The following is a 24,478-nucleotide window of genomic DNA, read 5'->3' on the forward strand; positions in this document are numbered from 1 at the left end:
CTGTCTTCTCCCTTTCCTCTCTTTCTCTCCTCTCTCTTGTCTCTTCTCTCCTTCTCTCCTCTCTTCTCTCCTTTCTTCTCTCTTTCTTCCTCTCTTTCCTCTTGTTCAGCCCTATTCTTTTCACCTAATATATTTCACATCTCATCTCAGCTAGATTGAAGCTTTTTCGTTCTATATATGTCTGATAATACAAAGTATTTTTTCTTTCAGCCTTTTCAGGAAATTCATTTCAACTTTCATCTTTGACAGTATTACAGTTCACCCTCCAGCTTTTCTAACAATGTATTTTAGCTCTTCCTTTAGGTAATGCAGTTTAGCTTCCATCTCTGACAATTTTCCAGATTTTTCAGCAGTGCGGTGCAATGCATTTGAGCTTTAAGATTTTTCATACAATTTGTTTCATATTTCTGTATTTGTGAGTCATTATCTGTTTGAAAATATACTCAGACCTCACAATGTTCTACATCTTTTGTCATTTTTCAAATTTTAAAGCCAAATTCAGTTTAGCGTCAACTTTTAACTTTTTAATGAAATTCATACTCATACTACAGCATTCCCACGCATTTTCTGAAGGAAATGCATTTTCTAGTTACATATTAAACTACCCTGCAGTATATAAAATAATTAAGCCCCACCTTTACCAGCTACATTAACATGATGAACGCATCACACACACACACACACACACACACACACAACTGGATACCCTTTCAACAATTGTATGGACCATAGCATTAGGGATGAAGTAACAATAATTTTTCTGTCCATCATTGTATCCAATCGTCCTGTCACTAAAATGTCAGAAAATAGTGTAACGTGCCCTGTGTAATAAATTGTAAATGTAATAGTTAAAATGTTATTATTACAGTGGGCACCACTGGAGCTACATGCGCAAAACTAACTACAGTCTGCACAGCAGAAGTTCATGTGAACCAAACTCTAGTTTGTTTTTCATTGCTTGAACACAATTTTCAAAACTCTACAGACTTATCCCATGGCTCTAACCACAACTGAGGATTGTTCATAGTGTTTGGCTGCACTGAGCCTGTTTTGAGACGTGTGTTAAGAGTTGTGTTGCTTGGAATGAGTTGTACAGGTTACTGTTTAGCTCAGGTGACTGTTGGTAATGCAGACTGTAGTTAGAATTTTGCACATGTGGTTTCACACCAGTGTTGTTTAGCAATAAAAAAAAACTGTAAAGAAGCTCATGAAGTCGTCACTACTGAGGGCTATATACACAGAGCTGTGACTCTCTGTCAGCCTGGCTACAGTGCAGAAAAAACTTGGGGTTGTTCTTATTTTCCTTTATTAAAGAGGTATTTTGTTGAATTAAATCCAGCTGTGTCATGGCAGTGTGGGCAGTGTGTCCATATCAACAGTGTGTGTCTTCCCTCTGTGGTCAGGGGTGTTGGACTGGGGGAGGAAAGGGGAGTGAGTACCCAGGACCCTCATGTGAGGAAGGACCAAAAAGATGGTACAATGAATAGCTGTGGATGTGGGAAGGGGCCCATAAAGATTTTGTGTTATCCCCTGGCTGAGGCGCACGTAGCTCCGAGCAGAGCAGTTTGTTTTAGGTTACTGGTTTGGGAATTATACCATGGAGCTCACTTCCTTTTATTATCTTCTTTTTAGCGGTTCAACAGAGACAACTGTAGTTTGCAGTGTGCCTGCAGCACTATCCACAAATAGATGATCAATCGATAATGTTGATTAAAAAAAAGCAAAAATTAAGATACTGTACATTAATTGTGCACAGAATAGATTTGTGTTTGCTCCAATTTAAACATTCTCTGCGTGAGAATATTTCTTCGTACAAATTATAATTTATGTGCTTGGAAAAAAAAATTCTGTGCTCAAAATGACCCATCACACAATTGAGAAACAAATCCTCCACCGTGGCGCTGCAGAGGAAGGTCTGGCTAGTCCAGACAGCATTCCGGAATGGGAGAAAAACGTGCTTTGGTTTATTGACATTTCTTTAAACCAATCACAATCATAATGGGTGGTGCTAAGCTCCATATGGAACAATGGCACCGCTGCAAAATAGCATCGGGAAGGAACTTGTTTTGGTGGAACGTGTACGTTTAAAAGTTGTTTTAGTCATGAAACAGTAAACTCAGATTGGACAGATAGTCTAGCTAGATGTCTGGATTTACCCTGCAGAGATCTGAGAAAAGGTTAACCCGGAAGTGGAATGTCGAGGATATAGACTAAAATATATATAACTCCATACTTCTTCCTTTGTTTAAACAAAATGTCTATGTCTGTTGTTATTCAGATTGCTTGTGTTAGTGGAGTGATTCTAGGGCTAACTTTCCATTTACACACTATTAAACATTACAGAAGTAATTGACTTTAATTGTGAATGGGTGTATCACTCTGAGACACACCATACATGTAAACATTTTAGTAGAGTTAATGTTATTTGTGGTTAGCTGAATGATGACAGAAACAAAACAGACACCATCTTAAAATACCATTAGTAATTAGTAATTTTAAAAGGTGTATTTACAAAAAGTCGTGTGGCGGGAAATAACAAAACATCTCTTTAATCAAACATCTTTGTAATAGGAATCAGTCGTCCAAAATGTTTGTCTCCAATGTGTTTGGCCTGTAGTGTGCTTGCTTCTGTCTTCCTCCTTTTGGGCTGGATTAAATCAGCATCACACAAACACACCCCCTTAATGTGTCATATGTTATATCAGTTCTGACCCTTATCAAAACCTGAAAGACCTAGACTGATATCATGACATTATATTAACACTATAACAAGTGTGGCATGCCTTAACTTTGTGTGAGTGGATCATGGCTGCCCAGGGATTATACTTCCAGTTCCAGTTCAAGTTTTTTGTCTTGTACACTTAATTAAATTGAATTGCCAAAGTAAACACAAATATGAGTGATGTGAGTTAATCTATATGATGTTACTTCTCTGAATCATTCTTCAGAGTTGAATCCTACTCTTTTTTTTATTATTATTTTTATTATTTCGATCAAGAAGTATTACATATACCAGCATACTGTGTAATTTCATACTCCAATCGGATTACAACTCCTACTAGTAACAGTATTCCTCTACTCTTGCTTGATCACTGGTTTCCTTTATAATTTAGTTCAAAGTAAACATGATCTAAAGGTTTTGGTGTGCATGTTTCCTTATGTTACTGTTAAATGAAATAACATTTAAGAAGGGAACACACACATTAGTTAACATAAGCACTTGTGATTAAAAATGAAATTGAGTTTATTCACTGAATCATTTGTGTCTCTATTTGTCTCTCTGTAATTACCTGACAGGTGGTGAGGAAGATCCAGTCATGCGGCTTACACTTGTTCCTCCTGGTGTTGAGGAGGGAAGAGTACGAACAGGTACTGTAAGAGGATTATCATGACGTATGTGAGGGGTTATGTGCCAGTCAAACACAAATGACATATTGTTTTTATATGTCACATGGCAGTCTATCAGCAGCGACATACCACTGAGAATTAACATTATACTATTGTTAACTAAGCTAACCTGGGTTCGTAGAACCAAGAAACACAATTACTAAAAGCTAACCTAGCGTGTAACATTAATGGTATTGTCTCCTCTCCCAGCATGATGCATTTAACGTGGGATAAAAGGTTGTCTTTCAAATTCCCCCTGCAATAGGATAGCGCTACAACCAACCAAGAGCAACGAAGTAGGTAGCGGAGCTACTGTAGTTGATAGATTAAACTTTTGCCGTATCCGGTCAGCAAAACTCCGAACACATCTTCCTTTTTTAAGAATGACTTCAGTGCCGTTCTTTGTTCTTTTCTCAAAGAAAAGCTTAACTCCAAGTCTTCCAGAGTCATGGCCAAAGCCGATTCGAAAGACCACTGTTCGCCAGCAGCAGCAGCAGCCATCTTCTTTGTTTTCAAGTAGCAGGGAATTCACGCGGAACCGTCGTAACTCTGCTGTCATTATGTTAAGCCCGCCCACCGACTCTATACACGATGTGATTGGCCCAGCTGGAGTATGGCTTTTCCAGCTCGCAAGCCAACGGAGAGTTGCTAGACGACCCTGGCTGCAAATTACATTTGCTGCCACTAGGGTGCATCTAGATTTCTAGGCTACATTTAACGTAGAGTGATTCCTAAACTGGCCTGCATGAGTGTATGTCTTTCCTACTTCTAGAGGGTTGTGCTGTGTTTAACTTTCCCTTGATGACTTCTCTTCGAGCCCGCTCTACGTGTTGTAATTCAAGTTTTAAAAGGTGTATTTACAAAAAGTCGTGTGGCGGGAAATAACTAAACGTCTCTTTAATCAAACATCTTTGTAATAGGAATCAGTCGTCCAAAATGTTTGTCTCCAATGTGTTTGGCCTGTAGTGTGCTTGCTTCTGTCTTCCTCCTTTTGGGCTGGATTAAATCAGCATCACACAAACACGCCCCCCTAATGTGTCATATGTTATATCAGTTCTGACCCTTATCAAAACCTGAAAGACCTAGACTGATATCATGACATTATATTAACACTATAACAAGTGTGGCATGCCTTAACTTTGTGTGAGTGGATCATGGCTGCCCAGGGATTATACTTCCAGTTCCAGTTCAAGTTTTTTGTCTTGTACACTTAATTAAATTGAATTGCCAAAGTAAACACAAATATGAGTGATGTGAGTTAATCTATATGATGTTACTTCTCTGAATCATTCTTCAGAGTTGAATCCTACTCTTTTTTTTATTATTATTTGTATTATTTCGATCAAGAAGTATTACATATACCAGCATACTGTGTAATTTCATACTCCAATCGGAGTACAACTCCTACTAGTAACAGTATTCCTCTACTCTTAAATTAAACCACACTCATGCATGCTCATGTTCATAATTTTACATACCCACCTCCCAAACCATACACTCTCCATGTTTCCACTCATCCACATTCCGCTCATCTCCAGATACCATTCATTCCCACTCATCCACATATAGTACAGGCCAAAAGTTTGGACACACCTTCTCATTCAATGCGTTTCCTTTATTTTCATGACTATTTACATTGTAGATTCTCACTGAAGACATCAAATCTATGAATGAACACATATGGAATTATGTACTTAACAAAAAAGTGTGAAATAACTGAAAACATGTCTTATATTTTAGATTCCTCAAAGTAGCCACCCTTTGCTCTGATTACTGCTTTGCACACTCTTGGCATTCTCTTGATGAGCTTCAAGAGGTAGTCACCTGAAATGTTTTTCCAACAGTCTTGAAGGAGTTCCCAGAGATGCTTAGCACTTGTTGGCCCTTTTGCCTTCACTCTGCAGTCCAGCTCACCCCAAACCATCTTGATTGGGTTCAGGTCCGGTGACTGTGGAGGCCAGATCATCTGGCGCAGCACTCCATCACTCTCCTTCTTGGTCAAATAGCCCATACACAGCCTGGAGGTGTGTTTGGGGTCATTGTCCTGTTGAAAAATAAATGGTGGTCCAACTAAACGCAAACCGGATGGGATGGCATGTCGCTGCAGGATGCTGCATGCTGGTTCACTGTGCCTTCAATTTTGAATAAATCCCCAACAGTGTCACCAGCAAAGCACACCCACACCATCCCACCTCCTCCTCCATGCTTCATGGTGGGAACCAGGCATGTAGAATCCATCCGTTCACCTTTTCTGCGTTGCATAAAGACACGGCGGTTGGAACCAAAGATCTCAAATTTGGACTCATCAGACCAAAGCACAGATTTCCACTGGTCTAATGTCCATTCCTTGTGTTTCTTGGCCCAAACAAACCTCTTCTGCTTGTTGCCTCTCCTTAGCAGTGGTTTCCTAGCAGCTACTTGACCATGAAGGCCTGATTCGCGCAGTCTCCTCTTAACAGTTGTTCTAGAGATGTGTCTGCTGCTAGAACTCTGTGTGGCATTCATCTGGTCTCTAATCTGAGCTGCTGTTAACTTGCGATTTCTGACGCTGGTGACTCGGATGAACTTATCCTCAGCAGCAGAGGTGACTCTTGGTCTTCCTTTCCTGAGGCGGTCCTCATGCTTGATGGTTTTTGCGACTGCACTCAAAGTTTTCGCAATTTTCCGGACTGACTGACCTTCATTTATTAAAGTAATGATGGCCACTCGTTTCTCTTTACTTATCTGATTGGTTCTTGCCATTGTTATGGAAGTTTCCTTTGCAGCAGGGGGGGAAATTTCAGAGTTTAGTAAATTGAAACAAATAAGACAGTCTGAGATTAAAACCAAGTTGGGTTTTTGTATTTTATTAAAAAAGATATATTTGCAAATATAGGAGCAACATGATTTCACAAAAGGCCGCAGCCCAGTGTGGAGTCAGTTTCTCAAATGAGTGAACAGAACATCAGGCTTTTATGCATCTTCAGAGTGACAGCACACACGCACTTGGATTATTATGACGCTATAGTTCTTACAGGCAATCTGATACACATGAAGACAATCAGAGAAATACAAGAGACATCTTGGAGCCATTTCGCCTCCTCCTCCCTGTACGACTTTCACCCCCCTGTTACATCTTAACTGGCATGGGAAAACATGAGAGTTTTAGGGTGACCTTGTCCCTTTATCTGTTCAGACAAACAGCTCACATAATGTTCCAGACTGGACACCTCAGCAATTTAAGCAGAAACTGAGATAAACTGTCTTTCAATAATGTGAGAGAATTAAAGTAGAAATAAAACATAAAAATACAAGGAATTATGCTTAAATGTAATTTTTGCCATTACATTCCACCCTTTTGATTACAACCTAATCACAATACACAAATTACTTTAATGATTATATCTATTTTTACCAATAGCGTCTTCCATGTTCTTCAATTGTCAGAGGTTGCTAGCACTTGACAAATCGTTGGAAACAATCTTTACCATTGTTTCGGGTGTGTGTGTGTCAGCACTACCTTCCTCATCAGTTTTTTGACTCAGTCAAACAGAGGGACAGGTGTTGTTCTCTGTCTGAGGTTTTTTGCTTTTTCTTCGGGCAATTACATACCCAATGTCCAAAGTCCTTGCAGTACCAACACTGGTCTGGTTCGTTGGGCTCATTATTTTGCCCACGGTACCCGCCTGGGCCTCTCTGGCTCGACCACGTCCTTCGTGGGAGCGGCCTTTTTTCGGGTCCGCGCTCCATATGTTGCCCACCAGCCTGTTGTAACATGCAGACAAACGCTTCAAACATGATTTTCTCACGTACTCGTTCTTTAGTTGAGTCCGTGTCCTCTTCGTCCCTCCGTTTCTCCAGCTTGTCTTCCTGATTTTTAGAGAAAGCTCAGAACACGGGCTTTGGTTAGTGCTGATGAGGTGGTTATTGGTGTATGTGTGTTTTTTGCATTATTTGCCTGCCTCTGTCTTAATTTTGTCTTTTTTCATTAGTTTTACCAAGTTTTCAATTTGCCCGAATTTAAAGGAAACCAAAAAAAAATAATATATTTTGACCAATACGGCAGACACTCTAGATATTCTGAACCACCATTTACCATCTCATCCACCATGGGTCCCATAGGAGTGTGTGACCCGGATCTGCTCGATCCGTTACCCATAATCTAATTAGATTTGTCCCCCGAAAATCTATAAAACAAAGTCACACCCGTGTGGATAGAGATCTGTGGCTCAGAAGGTTCTAGACATACTGTCAGAATGATCACAAATGTAATTACCCAAATTTAAAGGACCACCCAAAATGTATACAAACAACCCCAAAATGGTTGTCCTATGTCAGTTTCCAACGTCAGTATTTGTTTCTGGAAGTTTACTATAGCCAATTCAAATTACGCTTAATTCAATTTAAATTAGAGTTTGATCTTACCCTGCTGCTTGAAATTGCTTCCGTCTTAATAGATCAGTGTTGGGTCAGTAGAGCCCTCCGTGGTTTCTGATCCTCTCTGAATGCTTTTTGGGCGAGGTAGAGGCAAAGATCGTTTGATCTCGGATCGCAAGTCCTCAGTCAACCACGGAGTCTCCTTTATCTGAGCCCCGCACATGATCCCATCCTCGTCGCCATTCTGTTATGGAAGTTTCCTTTGCAGCAGGGGGGGAAATTTCAGAGTTTAGTAAATTGAAACAAATAAGACTGAGATTAAAACCAAGTTGGGTTTTTGTATTTTATTAAAAAAGATATATTTGCAAATATAGGAGCAACATGATTTCACAAAAGGCCGCAGCCCAGTGTGGAGTCAGTTTCTCAAATGAGTGAACAGAACATCAGGCTTTTATGCATCTTCAGAGTGACAGCACACACGCACTTGGATTATTATGACGCTACATTTCTTACAGGCAATCTGATACACATATGAAGACAATCAGAGAAATACAAGAGACATCTTGGAGCCATTTCGCCTCCTCCTCCCTGTACAACTTTCACCCCCCAGTTACATCTTAACTGGCATGGGAAAACATGAGAGTTTTAGGGTAACCTTGTCCCTTTATCTGTTCAGACAAACAGCTCACATAATGTTCCAGACTGGACACCTCAGCAATTTAAGCAGAAACTGAGATAAACTGTCTTTCAATAATGTGAGAGAATTAAAGTAGAAATAAAACATAAAAATACAAGGAATTATGCTTAAATGTAATTTTTGCCATTACACCATAATATGAATTCTAACAGTTGTCCAATAGGGCTGTCGGCTGCGTATCAACCTGACTTCTGCACAACACAACTGATGGTCCCAACCCCATTAATAAGCGAAAAAATTCCACTAATTAACCCTGACAAGGCACACCTGTGAAGTGAAAACCATTTCAGGTGACTACCTCATGAAGCTCATTGAGAGAACACCAAGGGTTTGCAGCACTATCAAAAAAGCAATGGGTGGCTACTTTGAGGAATTAAAATATAAGAAATGTTTTCAGTTATTTCACACTTTGTTGTTAAGTACATAATTCCATATGTGTTCATTCATAGTTTTGATGTCTTCAGTGAGAATCTAAAATGTAAATAGTCATGAAAATAAAGAAAACGCATTGAATGAGGTGTGTCCAACCTCTTGGTCTGTACTGTATATCTTTCACATTTTTGACACACAAACCCAAACACACCAACACACAGTTTGACACACATACCCAACCACCCACACACACCCACACACACTCACCCACTCCCACACACACACACACACACACACACACACACACACACACACACACACACACACACACACACTTGGTTTCCAGCTCTCAGTCACCATACCTAGTCCTTATTTCTTAGCCATTAACTTTACAAGGCTTCATATATGTCCTGCCTTGAATTGTTGCCTTTTGTTCCGATCTTCAAACAGTGATTTTTCTAACATTTATTTTTAACTGTCTATCTTTAATAAACCCTGTGTGGTTAAAATGATTGTACTGATGGAAGTATTTTGGTTATTCTGTTATTTATAACTTTTGTAATTATTTTATTATCACAATTTATTAGACTTATTGGTCGGAAATCAGAGGGTTTATTGCACTCTTTACCTGGTTTAGGAATTACATTAATAATAGTCTTATACATTGAAGGTGGCAGGATTTCATTTGTAGTGGCTTGTTTTATAACTTAATTTAATTTGGGGCCCGAATGTTGAATGAAATGCGGTAAACCATCCATACCTGGAGCTTTGCCATTTGGAAGCTTTCAATTGCCTTTTTGATTTCCATCAAGGAAATCTCTTTGGCAATTGTAGTTTTATGTTGCTCTGATAACTTTTTAATGTCAACTAATTTTAAGAAATTCTTTTGACCTTCAATTTCAGTAGAATATAATTTTTCATAAAAGGAAGCAAATTCTTGGTTAATAAGTATGTTGTCTCTAACTACAGAGTTATTCACTAGATCTTTTAGTGTGATCTTCTTTACCATAGAGGATAACTGCTTACCTGTCTTATTTGATGATGTGTATCTTAATTTATTTACGTTATACCTAACATTATTAGCTTTTTCTAGCAGCAGTTGGTCATATTCTAGCTTCAGTCCTTGCAGATAGAGTTGAATCCTATTCATGTCTCTCTTCTCCAGTCACTGTCTCTTGGCGTGGACTTGCAGACGCTGGCGAAGGCCTCCAAAGGGGACCGCTGGTCGAGACCCAGACTGTGTCACATCAGCAGACACCCGGTACATGGCCTGGGAATAACCATTGTCTCAGTGGAAGGTACCAACACACTGCTGTCATTGGTTGACAGAACTCACTTACAGCTTCTCTGAAGACAAAACACACATACTATTTCACAAGCAAGCCAATCAGCATAAATGTCAGCAGATATTGTGACGATCCATTTACCATTACTGATTCATTTCCTTGCACTAATTTGTCTTAGATCATGCCTGCTCTATAGAAGCATGAAAAGGTCCTGAGGCTGGATTTGTGTTAAAGTTGATATTGTGTTAAATTATGGATTCTTCACTCCAAACTGTAAAAAAATTATGATAGTTAACTTGTTCTTTTGAATCCGTCTGTCATTTGGAACCATCTGTCATTTGGTGTGCACAGAGAGACTTTTACACACGCTCTGAGGCGGAAGTGAATGCTGGCACGACTGGCTGCCGCTGCTTTCTCCCTCAAATTTGTGTTTTCTGCTTTCCCTACTGCTTTTTGTCGCAAACTGATTAGGGATTATGTGGTTACACACTCAGCACCTTGACTACTAACTTTGATGGATTATCCTGCAAAAATTGTCTGTTAATTACCTTCATTGTTGGTGGCTGGAGCTTACGGCCTCGCCGCCACTACCTGCTGTTGTTTCCTGCTGCAGGCCACCCAGCTCTACTTCTCCACCAAACCCACTTCCATGCTCCTTCCGTCTTCCCTGTCTGTCGCATCAAATCCACCTTGGTTGTTCACACTGTGAGAAGGCAGAAACGTGACACACCCCTTCCAACCAGCAGAGTTATCCTTCCCATCCAGATCACAAGATCACATCGCAAGTTGCGTTCTAAGCTCCTCTTTTTTTCTGGTAGTGGAGAGCTACACGTGACACATGAAACTATATTGATGAGGACCGGCGAGATTGACTTGGAGGCAGCCACATCTGGCTGCAGATGCTTTGCCTGATGTGTTTAGGATTGTGATTGACTTTGAAGGACTTGCTGTTTCAGTTGTTTTATATTTCTAGTGTTTTTGTGTATTTTGTACTGTACGTGTGGTTGTACTGCTGCCTGTCTTGGCCAGTACATGCTTGAAAAAGAGATTTTTAATCTCAATGAGTCTCTTCCTGGTTAAATAAAGGTAAAATAAAATAAAAAATAGGACCGGCGAGTTAAATCGGCCATCCGAGAGTATTCCAGGCAGACACACAGCTGACAACCTGCAAGTGGAGGCGATGGAGACAGGCTCGGACATACACGCCGCAGGCCGCTGTGGACTTGTAAAGTGGCTGCATTTGTCCAACAATGCGCAGAACATCAACACCGGTACAAGCCTACAGCTGTCCGCAGACACGGAGTGCAGAAAGTGTGTCAGAGCCTTCCGGACAGGTGAAATAATTAAGGCTCTGACTCTCACACGTTTCCTGTGCTTTCTTTTGGAAGGCTGGCTCCCAAAAATGGCACCTTACTAGCTAATTACAGTAATTAGCCTGAGTTAAACACTAGCTATCAGTAAATAGAAGGTAGTGGCTGGTAGCTGGTGTGCTCGCCAATGTTTATGCTTTTGTGTGTCGGCCACATGGATGTATTAAGAGAACATTTGGCGACACTTTGTTTTCTCTCCTCCAAGGAGCATTAAGGACTTTTAAATGTCACGCTTGAGTTACAAGGTTTAGTGAGGACAACAATTTGCAAATTTTCAGCCATCCACTTTTAGATAAACAAAGAGCAGCATTTAAGACTCTGGGCCCTATCTTGCACCCACCGCTATTGCCTTTGTACACTGACGCATGTATCATTCCTATTTTGCACCCGACGCACAGCGGACTTTTCCCAAGACAGACGCACGTCGATAAGTTAGGGAATGTATTTGCGCTCCCAGGGGCGGTTCAGCAAAAAGAGGAGGCGTGTTCAGGCGCTCATTTATAAAACCTGTTACGCAAGAAAAAGTTACGTGAAGCAGGGTGAAATTTGTCGTCGCAACATTCCTCGCAATAGTCGGGATTTATAAAGAATTTGCATGCGTAAAAATGTTCCCAGTTTTCCGCAACCTTTTGACCACACGTGTGATCGTGCGTAATGCTCCCAAGGTTTTGTAGACTGCGTTTTAGTGAACTCCGATGGTATGCCCGTTTTCTGAACCTAACCCAGTTTTTGTTTTCCTGAACCCAACAATCCCGTTCTTGCTAAACTGACCCAGAGCCGGTCGCGGCGCCCGGCGAGGGGCTGCCAGAAACGGGGAGAGGCAGGGGATCCTCCCACACCGTGCAGCGGAGGAAATACGCTTTTCCTCCGCAGCTCTGCCCTGCCTCTCCCCGTGAAATGCGTTGTTAGTTTGATGTGTGTGTGTGTGTGTGTGTGTGTGTGTGTGTGTGTGTGTGTGTGTGTGTGTGTGTGTGTGTGTGTGCGTGTGTGTGTGTGTGTGTGTGTGCGTGTGTGCGTGTGTGTCTGTGTCTATGTGTCTGTGCGTCTTTATGTGGTCGTGTCTGATTGTAGGTGTCTGTGTGTGGAAATGTTGTCTTTCTGCACCTGCTATTCCCACACAAAGTTACCAAATTGTTACATTTCAAGCACTTTCACCTGCTTTGATTAAGTTCTAAGAAATAAGCACCATTAATGATCCAAAATCTTGTTTCTATTTTTTACCTTTTTAATAATTGTATTTCCTTTCTCACAAAAAACGAAAATGATCATATGATCATAAATGTGATCTCACAGGGGTAAATGGCAAATATGAACCATAAATGATGTATGTATCATTGGTAATTGAGCTAAATCTGTTACATTACATTATTAAGTAACCAAATACTGTGATATTTTCAAATACTGTTATTGTACCGTGTAAATCCCAATGCAACCTATTTTTTCTACCACATCACATTAGCAGGTAGCCTAATAATTTATTGACAGCTGAGAAGGCTTTCTCTGTAAACTCTTGTTTCAAAGTACAAGACTTTTATTCCATACTATACTGATAATGATGATAGTAAATATGTGTCACCAGGTCAGAAGGGCCAGTATACTGTGAGCACAATGACTGATGGTCCAGCAGAGAAAGCTGGTGTATGCACTGGAGACAAACTGATCTGGATCAATGGAGCCATGGTGTCAACGCTCACACACTCCACTCTCAACAGAACTGTATGAATCCAGTTTCCTCAGTCAGATCTCACGTGTGTGTTTGTTAGACTGAACATGTGTGTGACTCCTGCAGTGTGTTTGGTTCTCAGGTGAAGAAGAGTGATGACTCAGTGACGGTGCTTGTCATTGACCGTGAAAGTGAGTCTTGCTATGTCAGGAGGAAGATGCCCATCCTGCCTGTGGTGGCACAATGCTGCGGCCTCCCCCACACTGCCAAAACCATGCATCTGGTTAAAGGACGTGATGGATACGGCTTTCTGCTGAGACAAGAGAAGTTGGCAGGCACTCGACGGATAGGTTAAAGATGCACTGATGGTCACATGACAACAATCACATTCATACACAGACACATTATATATACACACTCACCTCGTAGATTATTATTATTATATACAATGCTTGGGGGGAATTTTATTTCATAATGTCACTCACATGTATTTATTCCCCTCTCTCCCTGCCTCCCTCTGACTCTCTGTCTCTACCTGCCGCAGACAACTTCGCCCCAATCGAACCAGCTGAGGAATAAGACTTTCAGTTCACGGCTGTAACGTTACCGTTAGGCCACCGTTAACAATCCCAGCAAACTTTCTGTTGCTGATCTGGCAGAGTCACCGGCGGTTCGGGATCAGATCATGGGAATCAGACCTCCGGTGCTGGGTCTATTCTAATATTAGCTGCTGCTGCAGCTAGCTAGCAACTAGCCACCAGCCCTGTGACCTCGGTCCCCACGGTTTGCTTCCCGGGACGACTGACTCGATCTGGTCCGTCTGCAGAGCTGGCGTTACCCGCTCTAGCTGAGCTGGGAATCTGCCGCGCTCGTGATTTATTCATATTTTATTTTATTTGCAGATAGTGATATGCTATGATGCACTTATGCACTAGCTGCTTTTAGTCTGAGTCTGTGAGATAACCAAACTTCCTATATAACGTGCATAGATGGAATAAATAAAAGTCCCTCGAAATAAATACAAGTAAAACATACATGTATTTAGGCTATTTAACTATTATAACTAATGCCTATGTTCATGTGTATTTCCTCATTTATGTATTTCATGATCTATTTCATAGCCATATGTATATTTATGTAAAGGGGGGCAAAAAGCTACAGATTCCCTCAGCTGCAGCAGGGACATTCTAAAACGCTTAACGTGAAAAAGCTTAACTTTAATGTACCTAAACAATGATCAATCAGATATCAGTCAGTTATCAGTCAGATAACGTCCATGACTTGGGTTAGATTTTTTGATCACTGTTTAGGTACATTAAGCTTTTTCCTTACAATATCCCTTAATGAGGCAGAAACCCTTAATGTCAGCTACGTCCATTGGGTTAGATTTTTGACAGTTTTCAGTGGTTATGAGAGAGAAATTTGGTAATCCTTGATCATTGATCATAGAGCAGGTGGCTCAGTGGTTAGCACTTCTGCCTCACAGCAAGAAGGTTCTGGGTTCGATCCCAGGTCGTCCCAGGCCTTTCTGTGTGGAGTTTGCATGTTCTCCCCGTACTTGCGTGGGTTTTCTCCGGGTGCTCCGGTTTCTTCCCACCACAAAGACATGCATGCAACTAGGACTACAGTTGAAAATTAGCCCACTGGCTAACACTGGCGCATTTACAGAAATGTTGATTAATGTGCATTGTCCTAATATAAATAAACATATCTTCTAAAGGTAACGCCAGCTCTGCAGAGTCGGTCCCGGGGAGCGAACCGCGAGGACCGAGGTTACAGGGCTGGTGGCTACCTGCTAGCTAGCTGCAGCAGCAGCTAATATTAGACCCAGCACCGGAGGTCTGATCCCCATGATCTGATCCCGAACCCCCGGTGACTCTCTGCCAGATCAGCAAGCTTAACGGCAGCAACAGAAAGTTTGCTGGGATTGTTAACGGTGGTGTAACGGTAACGTTACAGCCGTGAACTGAAAGTCTGTTTCCTCAGCTGGTTCGATTGGGGCGAGGTTGTCTGCGGCAGGTAGAGACAGAGAGTCAGAGGGAGGCAGGGAGAGAGGGGAATAAATACATGTGACATTATGAAATAAAATTCCCCCCAAGCATTATCAAGAGTATAGGTTTCCAAAGTAATTTTAGCCTGGGCTGAAAAAGAAAATGAAAATGAAAATGAAAATCAAAGCATATTTAAACTTTCTCCTATCTTATATCGACCATGAAAAAGAAAAAACGCCTTGTATTTCAATTTCAAATGTTGTATTTTAAAACGAAAATCAAATAACCATCGTTTTTTTTTTTAATACCTGTTTATGAATGAAAATGAAATCGAAGATAAGTACACGGACCCTTGGTCCGTCCGTACTTTTCGTTCATTCGATTTTCATTTCATAAACAGACTTAAAACAAAAACGAATGGTTATTTGATTTTCGTTTTAAAATACAACAATTGAAATTGAAATACAAGGCATTTTTTCCTTTTCATGGTCAAAAGGGATGGGAGAAATAAAAATATGCTGTGATTTTCATTTTCTATTTCATATAACAAAAATACAAAATCACTCTCGAAATAGAAATGAAAAAAGGTTTTTTTTTTCATATTCAGAGACCTACCAGTGTTGCTTTCAGCCCAGGCTAAAATTACTTTGGAAACCTGTGCTCTTGATAATGCTTGGGGGGGAATTTTATTTCATAATGTCACATGTATTTATTCCCCTCTCTCCCTGCCTCCCTCTGACTCTCTGTCTCTACCTGCCGCAGACAACTTCGCCCCAATCGAACCAGCTGAGGAAACAGACTTTCGGTTCACGGCTGCAACGTATACCACGCTTCAACCGTTAACAATCCCAGCAAACTTTCTGTTGCTGATCTGGCAGAGTCACCGGCGGTTCGGGATCAGATCATGGGGATCTGACCTCCGGTGCTGGGTCTATTATAATATTAGCTGCTGTTGCAGCTAGCTAGCAGCTAGCCACCAGCCCTGTGACCTCGGTCCCCACGGTTCGCTCCCCGGGGTTGACTGACTCTGGTCCGTCTGCAGAGCTGCGTTACCCGCTCTAGTTGAGCTGGGAATCTGCCGCGCTCGTGATTTATTCATATTTTATTTTATTTGCAGATAGTGATATGCTATGATGCACTGATGTCAGGCAGGCTTGCTGCTGCTTTTAGTCTGAGTCTGTGAGATAACCAAACTTCCCTTAAATATAACGTGCATATAAATAGATGGAATAAATAAAAGTCCCTCGAAATACATAGTAAAACATACATGTATTTAGGCTATTGAAGTATTATGACTAAAGCCTGTATTTCATGATCTATTTCATAGCCATATGTATATTTATGTAAAGGGGGGCAAAAAACGGAAGTTATAGGCTACAGATTCCCTCAGCTGCAGCCGGGACATTCTAAAACGCTTAACGTGAAAAAGCTTAATGGTTAACCACGTTAAGCTTTTTCCTTACAATTTCCTTTAATGAAGCAGAAACCCTTAATGTCAGCTAACGTCCATAATAATTGTACTTTGGGTTAGATTTTTTAGTTTTTTAGTGGTTATGAGGAGCAATATGAGAGAGAAATTTGGTAATCCTTGATCATTGCTCATTGATCATAGAGCAGGTAACGCCAGCTCTGCAGAGTCAGTCCGGGAGCGAACCGAGAGACCGAGGTCACAGGGCTGGTGGCTAGCTGCTAGCTAGCTGCAGCAGCAGCTAATATTACAATATTAGACCCAGCACTGGAGGTCTGATCCCTATGATCTGATCCCAACCCCGGGTGACTCACTGCCAGATCAGCAAGCTTAACGGCAGCAACAGAAAGTTTTCTGGGATTGTTAACGGGTGAACGGGTAACGTTACGCCGTGAACCGAAAGTCTATTTGCTCCGCTGGTTCGACTCTCTTCGGGCGAAGTTGTTCGCGTGTGGGTAGAGACAGGGAGGCAGGGAGAGAGGGGTAATAAATACATGTGACATTATGAAATAAAATTACCCCCAAGGATTATCAAGAGTATAGCTGGCTATGTTTCCAAAGTAATTTTGGCCTGGGCCTGAACACTGGTAGACTAGGCTGGCGTGCCTTTCGACGATGAATATAAAAAAACAAGCCTTTTTTTCGCTTTTGTTTTTGAATTGTTATAATTAATAGAAAAAGAAAAAGTATTTCAAAATTTTTCCCATCTCATATTTTTCAAACGAAAATCAAATAACCATTCGTTTTTTGTTTTTTAATACCTGTTTATGAAATGAAAATCGAATGAACGAAAAAGTACACGGACCCTATTCTCACTGGAAATTCAATTCTCTATATACTTCCACACTAAGTTCCCACAATTCTAATTCATTTTACTGAGACACACATCTGGTCATTAAGTAAGAGCAAATATATAAAAAGAACACCGGTCCATCTTCTTATAGACAGATTTTTTGTTCACACTACAGGACTTTCAAAGTCGTCGGACCGCTTTACTGTTCACCCCCCCCCCCACTTTTTTTTTTTTTTTTTTTTTTTCATTACTACACACTTGTTATATTGTTGATATCTTGTTTTTTTAATTACACACACTTCTTTCCGAGATCCTCAACGCGTCTGGTCCACACAAAAACGGGACATGGCGTAATACTATGTGCAAGACAGGATTTTTGGATGCCTGCAAGAAACAAGCGATCCAAGTTGATTTGCAGTGATAAAACAAAGCAAAAAAAGTATAGAAGGGTTATGGGGCGTGTTCGTTGGCACACATGTTCACGAAATAGCCTGTTTCCACACAACACCACACAACACTTGTCTTCTTTAGAGAAGTCAGCTTTTTTTAGTCTTAGTCACAGGACTAAGACTAAAAAAAGCTGACAAAATTAACACATGAGCTTGGCTAAACAAAAAATTAGAAAGGACATTTGACACAGGTCAAATGTCAAATTTTTTGTATCATATTTACTCAAGCTCATCCTCGTCATCAGATTATATTGAACATTTCAGTTAACCTCGTCTAGCCAAAATCACTCTTGGAACTCATTGGCTATCAGACTGTTGACAATTTAGCCTCTAGGGGCACCCGCCAATATTTCAGGACTTTTTTGAACCAACTGAGATTCTAATGATATCTAAGGAAGAATCCTTATAGCTTCTTGCATAAGTGACTAATACAAACAGCAGTAGGGGTAATGGGCCCCTCTGCTAGTTCCCTTGCCCGAGGGGAAGTAGGAGGAGGTTTGGCCATTGATCTAAACAGCAGCCAGTGGTCTGTTACATAAAACATTAACCCAGCTATGTCTCCAAGCCCAAGTGCTTAGAGGCTTTTTCTGCATCTAGACTTATTTCATACTGGCCAAATTCTGCAAATTTTATAACTGAATTATGTTTAACAGCCTTCTCAGATTGTAACTAGAATTCCTACCAATCTCTGAACTTCTATTATGTCTTCCAGTTCATGTGCTGAGGGAGGTGGATGTGGGAAGTCCAGCTGAGGGTGCAGGTATGGAGGATGGAGACCTGCTGCTAGCTGTCAATGGGAAACCTGTTGAGTCTATGGAGCATGAGGACATCGTCAAAAAGATTAGACAGAGTGGTGATAAAGTCATTCTCACCTCTATATCTATACGAGGAAGAGACTTTTACAGAGAGGTAAGTACAGTTATGTTAATATTTTCACACAACTAAAGTTAGACTCATACTGTGTCAGAACTTGCCTTCAACTGCTTTCTGTTGTTTTCCTGCAGTTAGGTATCTCTCCTGTGTTGTTCCATGACAAATGTACACTCCAGGATGACAGGCAGCAGACTGTCTCCCACTGCACCAAGAACCAGAGTGAAACCCCTCTGAGAGATGGAGATGGATGTCTGACATATCCCACAATGTATGTTCAGGACATAGAGGAGGCAGGCTGTGGTTTCCACTCAAACTGTTCCCCGGATCAGTCAGGAACTTTAACCACACAGGTATGATCCTACTATTCATTACGTCTTCTATACTGTGACACTGGTAGAAATACTGTTCCCCACCAGATACATATTACTGTAGATTCACAACTAAAACTAAAATAATAATGTATAATGCTGTGCATTCTCCTGGTTCTGTTTTTTAAACATAAGTAGACATAGACATGTTTCTTTATCCACTGTTTGCATACCGATACCTCTGCCTGCACACTTGCAGTAAAATGTGTAGCTTGATTTTTAATATATATTTATAATAATTAATAATTTAATCTCTGGGTTTTTGGAACAGTTGTGCTGATCTTTGAATGTTTTCTGCTTTATGTAAATGCTGTTTTTCATACTATGAAGTTATTAGAACATTTTTTTTAAAGAGAGATTATATTCTATATATTCTATATTCCTGTCTTCATACTAAATAATTGCACTCTTGAATGTATTTTAAAATGGATGACAACTTGTTAGTTAAACCGCAACTTCATGTTTTTTCATGACTGACTGTGTTGCATTAGCAAAGTTCTCAAACAGCACCAGCGCAGCTGTGCACGGCGGGGGCTATTAATTAATCACATGCCTGCTTATTAAGAAGCAAGCAAAATGTTTTCATTGCTACTTTGCACCCAGGCAGATTCTTACATAGCATGCACACAAGCACACGACTAATGGATTTGCCACACACACTCCTCAAACCTCAAATATTTACCAAAATTATGAATATGCTTATTTTTTTTAAAGTAATTGCTGTAGTACAACTATCAGGAGACAAGTTATAATTGAGGTAAGTTTGGAGACACTACCTTATTTAATCATTTCATTTATAAATATTTTTGTTGTATCTCTTTTTGGTGTTATAGGCTAGTTTGTAGACGGTCCCTAAACACTCGTCTACGTTAGGAAATATGCATCGTTTGTGATTTAATAACATTTTGCTATAGAGTAATTGATCCCAGAAGTTCGAATCTGTGAATATCTTTCTAACTTTGCAAATGTTTATAGAACCGAGGGCACAGATTATGAATCCGTGAGAACAGTTTGTAAAACAGAGGGCACGGATTAATGCACATGTTTATAAAACCGAGGGCACGGATCATTAATCCGTGCAAACAGTTTATAAAACCGAGGGAACGGATTATGAACCCGTGCGCACAGTTTGGTTTTTTTTTTCTCAGCTGACCCCAGGGGGGCTCCTATGAGTGAAGAAGTCTTGACATGCTGCTGACCCATTTTTTTAGGGATCTGTTGAGTCCTCTAGTAGAAGTTTCAGAAAGTTTCATACCTGTAAAGGGCCTAAAATGGCTTATGGCATCATCGTGACTATTCATAGTGACTTCATTCGCGATTTAGGTTCACATTAGCTGGAAGATTGTACCGACCAAAACAAATATGATAAACCCCCTAGGAGGAGTTTGAAAAGATTAGCATAATATAGGCTACATAAAAAATATAAAATACAAAATGGCTGGTTGGGCGGAGGTAATGAAAGCAAGTTAGAAATGTGTCCTATTAGGGGGCGCTATGGAGCACCAACTTTTGTGTTTTCACCCTCAAAGGCGCTCAAAGGCTTAAACTAACCTTGTGCTTTGTGTACATATTGTTCAAGTTGCTTTTTTACCCCTTCAGACTTCAATTATTTACTTCAACTTACACACCTGGAACCCATGGAAACCTATTAGTGAGATAATGTTGGCTATCATTTATAAACAACTAGGCGAGAAGTAACACAGGTCAGACGATGTTTGTCTTCATGCTGTTTCTGGAAACCATCATCGCAGTAAAATCTCAATCATTGTTATTATTAAACGTAAGAAGGATGATCAGTGAGTCCTTTATAGTGAATTTATAGTAATTCAATATATTTGTGTATTTATTTACTGTAGCCTATGCATGTTTTTTAGTAAATCTAAAAGTCGTTGTGCTGCAACTACATCTGGTTCTAGATGTAGTTGTAGCAGGGAAGAGACTAGGAGTCATCTCAAATTTAAAAGACCTTGGTGTACACCATAGACTGTATGTATAACTATGGATTGGTTTCTGAAGAGCCAAAATAAAGCTCAAAGTGCAGCACCCGCCATTGCCATCTTGGCAGTGCTGACGTCAGGAGGTGGAGCGTGAGTGGAGCTCAATGAAGCCTGGTTGCTGAAACTACGCCCACCTCACTCAAAGCTCCCAAGCTAGCAGCTAAGCTAAGAAAGTAGGCTAAGGATAAGCTACTCTGTTGCTAGCCCTGTTGCTACTCGGCTACTGCAGACAAGTTGCTCCTGGATGGTAATCTACTCGTTCGTCCCAGCTTGTTTGAGGTAAGTTAATAATAATAATATATCATTTTTTTGTTATTAAGATACTATTACACAAGCTGAAAATGTATACAGACTAAAACATCCAAGTCCTATAGCTAAACGTAGCTCACCTGCAGGCCCTGTTATCGGGAGGAGAGGGTTCGGCAGCCAGGGCGAACATTATAGCGTTAAATCTGTAGCAAACACTGTACTTAATAACGTTACATGTTTAAAGAACAATTTAAACAAATCAATGTGTATGTGTATGTATGTGTACCCGTAACTTTGATAATATTTATATTGATAATAGTCTTTAGATTGTAATTCTCCACGCCACTATTAAAAACTCACAACATGAAAAACTCACAACATGAACATGAGCAGAGAGGCAAAAGAAGCCTGAAGAAGACCCAGTTGGGTCGAAACGTTGCATTTTATATTAAATATGGGAGTTTAAAGCAGTGTTGCGGCTATTACATTCTTTTTGTTTTAAGTCTTACAAGTTTACATGAATTAACATTCTATTGTCCTAACCCCGACTAAGGCACCAGGAGGTTGGAGACTGAAGGAAGTAGAAGGTTATTTCCTGCTGTGTAGCAGAAGGTTTCTCTTTATATGATAATAGTTGGTTTTAATCTAATCTATCTGCAAGAGACAGGAAGAGAGGGGGAGAGGAAGGGTCTGTCTTTACCTATTGTTTACAGAGACAAAAGGTGGTGATTGTGATAACCAGATCAGTCTGGACCTATTCTTTACAGTCATATACAGTATATGTATTCATTCCTATTTTCATAACCCGGTTACAGCATACAATTTATTACTTAAAACATAAAACATACATGGTTATTAGAATCAGCACTGTTACAACTTTATTTTACTCAACAACTGTCATCTATATTTTGAGATATTTAGGGTCCCTTGCTCTATTTTATCCTCAACACATGTTGTGTGGCTGATAGTTATGTTTAGAAGTCAGAGAGACTAAATCTGTTCAGATTACGGATCACCTACAGTCTGTTGGTAATTAAAATCAGCACCAGATCACATGTAGAGAATTTTGACAGCTACTCTTTCATAATAAAATAAACTGGAGACTATGTAGGAGCAGATATATGGGTCTGATAACATTTTATTAAATCGGAATCGGACCCGAACGGACCACAGTGTTTGTGTCACTTCCTGTTCAGCCTGAAGGCTGCTGGAGTCAGCTGGAAAACTGTCCGACTTGAGAGCGGACTTTTGTCACCGCCCCCGTCTGCTGCCGCCTGCTCTCGTCTACTTTACAGGCGAGGCGCAGTTCATCTCGAACGAGCCTATTGATTTCGTTTGTGTTGATATTGTGTCAGTGAAGGTAGTTTGCTCGCTTCCCTCTCCTGTATACAATTGTTTGTTTCACTGTGGCTGAGCGCTTTACTGTGCTGGTTGACGTTAATAACATTATCTGATAACGTGTAACCTAAATTACTAACGTGAGCGTATATATTTTACGGTGGTGTAAGGTGCTGGAAAAAGCTTTAAAATGGACCTTGAAAGTGCTTGAAAAGTGCTTGAATTTGACCTTGGAAAAGGTGTACGAACCCTGGGGAAGGCACGTGCTCGTCAGGTTGGACAACACCTTGACGGTCTTTCACATAAACCACCAGATCCTCACAATTACTACGGGTGTCCCAGTCTCTTCTGACCCCCCGCCTGACCAGCTTACATGCAATGTTTTTTACCTTGAGGACTTCCTCTCTCGTCGAGAGCTCGTACTTATGACCCAGTGCCTGCCATCCTTGAGTTTCTTCAGACCCTTCTGGACGATGGCCGGTCTCCTTCTACCCTAAGAGTCTATGCATGTTGCGGTTGACAATAACACTGTGGGGAGCCACAGGCTTGTATCCCGTTTCTTAAAAGGCGCTCTGAGGTTGCGTCCCAAGGGCTCCTGCATGGGACCTGCCCCTGGTGTTGGATGCCCTATGCTTGCCTCCCTTTGAACTCTTGGCAAAGGCAGAGCTGAGGTGGTTGTCAGCCAAGGCTGTGTTTCTCCTTGCCATCACTTCCGCGAAACGTGTCGGCATGCCTTGTCCGTGAGTATTCCTGTTTGAGTTGGCTCAGGTGTCACTTTGTGGCCTAATACGGCATTCCTCCCTAAAGTGCTGGCACGCTCACACCTCAATTAGCCTATCCACCTGGCATGTTTTGACTCCCCCTCTGGAGAAGGAGGGGACGGGTCGAATCTGTTGAGCCCAGTGCGGGCCCTTAGGGCTTATATGGACGCTACCGCCTGCATACGTAAGTTTGAGCAACTTTTTGTCTGTTATGGTGGTCGTATGAAAGCAGCGCCTGTCCCACTGAATTGTGAAGGCCATTGCCTCTGCATACAGATTGAGTGGACAGTCTCTACCATCCGAAGTGAAAAGCCACTCTACCAGGAGTGTCTCCACGTCGTGGGCGACTTTGCAAGATGTGCCCATGGAGGAAATATGTGCGGAGAGCACATTCTCACGTTATTACAGGGTGAATGTTGCCACTCCTATCCATTGAGTGTGGTTCTCTGGCCGAGTGCCTCCTCCTCCTCATCCTTGTGAGGTGGGTACTCAGGCTTCCTCGTGACTCTGCATTGCCTCTGGCGGTCAGTAAGGATGAAATAGAACGAAAGTTATGAATGTAACTACGGTTCTATGAATCCTTGCGAACCCTCGAGAAGATTCTGTAGGAATGAGCTTGGGGATGACACCAGAACTTAATACCTTGGCCAGGGTCACCCCAAGGTTACAGGTGACTTTGTTGATATAAATACTGGACCTGCGCATGTGCCATACAGAATATATTCAGTGTTAAGCACTGCCTCTGGCGGTCATCCAGGATAGAACCGTAGTTACATTCGTAACTTTCGTTTTATGTTCATTATGGTTAGTTAAATAACATATTTAGCAATAACACTGTTACCTTTGCTCTTTTACATCCCTGCAATCACACATTTTATCCCCTTTTCTCTCTACAGCCTCATGGACTCTCTGGGCCCATGTTGGGCATATTACCACTTGTACAGGCCTAGTCTGTTGATTTTATGTAACAGATGTGATAATGTTTACTGTTGTAATGTTTTATATTAAATTCTAGTCATATTTACTCTGTTATTGTCTTTACTGACTGAAAATGTTAGAT

At 40.9% G+C, this 24,478-nt stretch overlaps 1 protein-coding gene across 2 annotated transcripts in view; it reads left to right on the forward strand.

Annotated features, from left to right (window-relative positions):
- LOC120574026 (Na(+)/H(+) exchange regulatory cofactor NHE-RF3-like) overlaps positions 1 to 24,478 on the forward strand; it is a 52,077-nt gene that overhangs the window by 21,179 nt on the left and 6,420 nt on the right. The window contains exons 5-11 of one of the 2 annotated variants that reach the window (XM_039824027.1): positions 3,298 to 3,369; positions 9,978 to 10,110; positions 13,048 to 13,184; positions 13,274 to 13,481; positions 18,545 to 18,741; positions 18,837 to 19,055; positions 19,788 to 19,820. In XM_039824027.1, coding sequence (XP_039679961.1) covers positions 3,298 to 3,369; positions 9,978 to 10,110; positions 13,048 to 13,184; positions 13,274 to 13,481; positions 18,545 to 18,741; positions 18,837 to 19,055; positions 19,788 to 19,790 — 969 coding nt within the window. In that variant the 3' untranslated portion in view covers positions 19,791 to 19,820. Of the gene's footprint in view, positions 1 to 3,297; positions 3,370 to 9,977; positions 10,111 to 13,047; positions 13,185 to 13,273; positions 13,482 to 18,544; positions 18,742 to 18,836; positions 19,056 to 19,787; positions 19,821 to 24,478 lie in introns of those variants that run through there. The other variant, XM_039824018.1, reaches the window with a different exon arrangement.

This window comes from Perca fluviatilis, chromosome 2 (assembly GCF_010015445.1).
Source record: "Perca fluviatilis chromosome 2, GENO_Pfluv_1.0, whole genome shotgun sequence".
NCBI classification, from domain to species: Eukaryota; Metazoa; Chordata; class Actinopteri; order Perciformes; family Percidae; genus Perca; species Perca fluviatilis.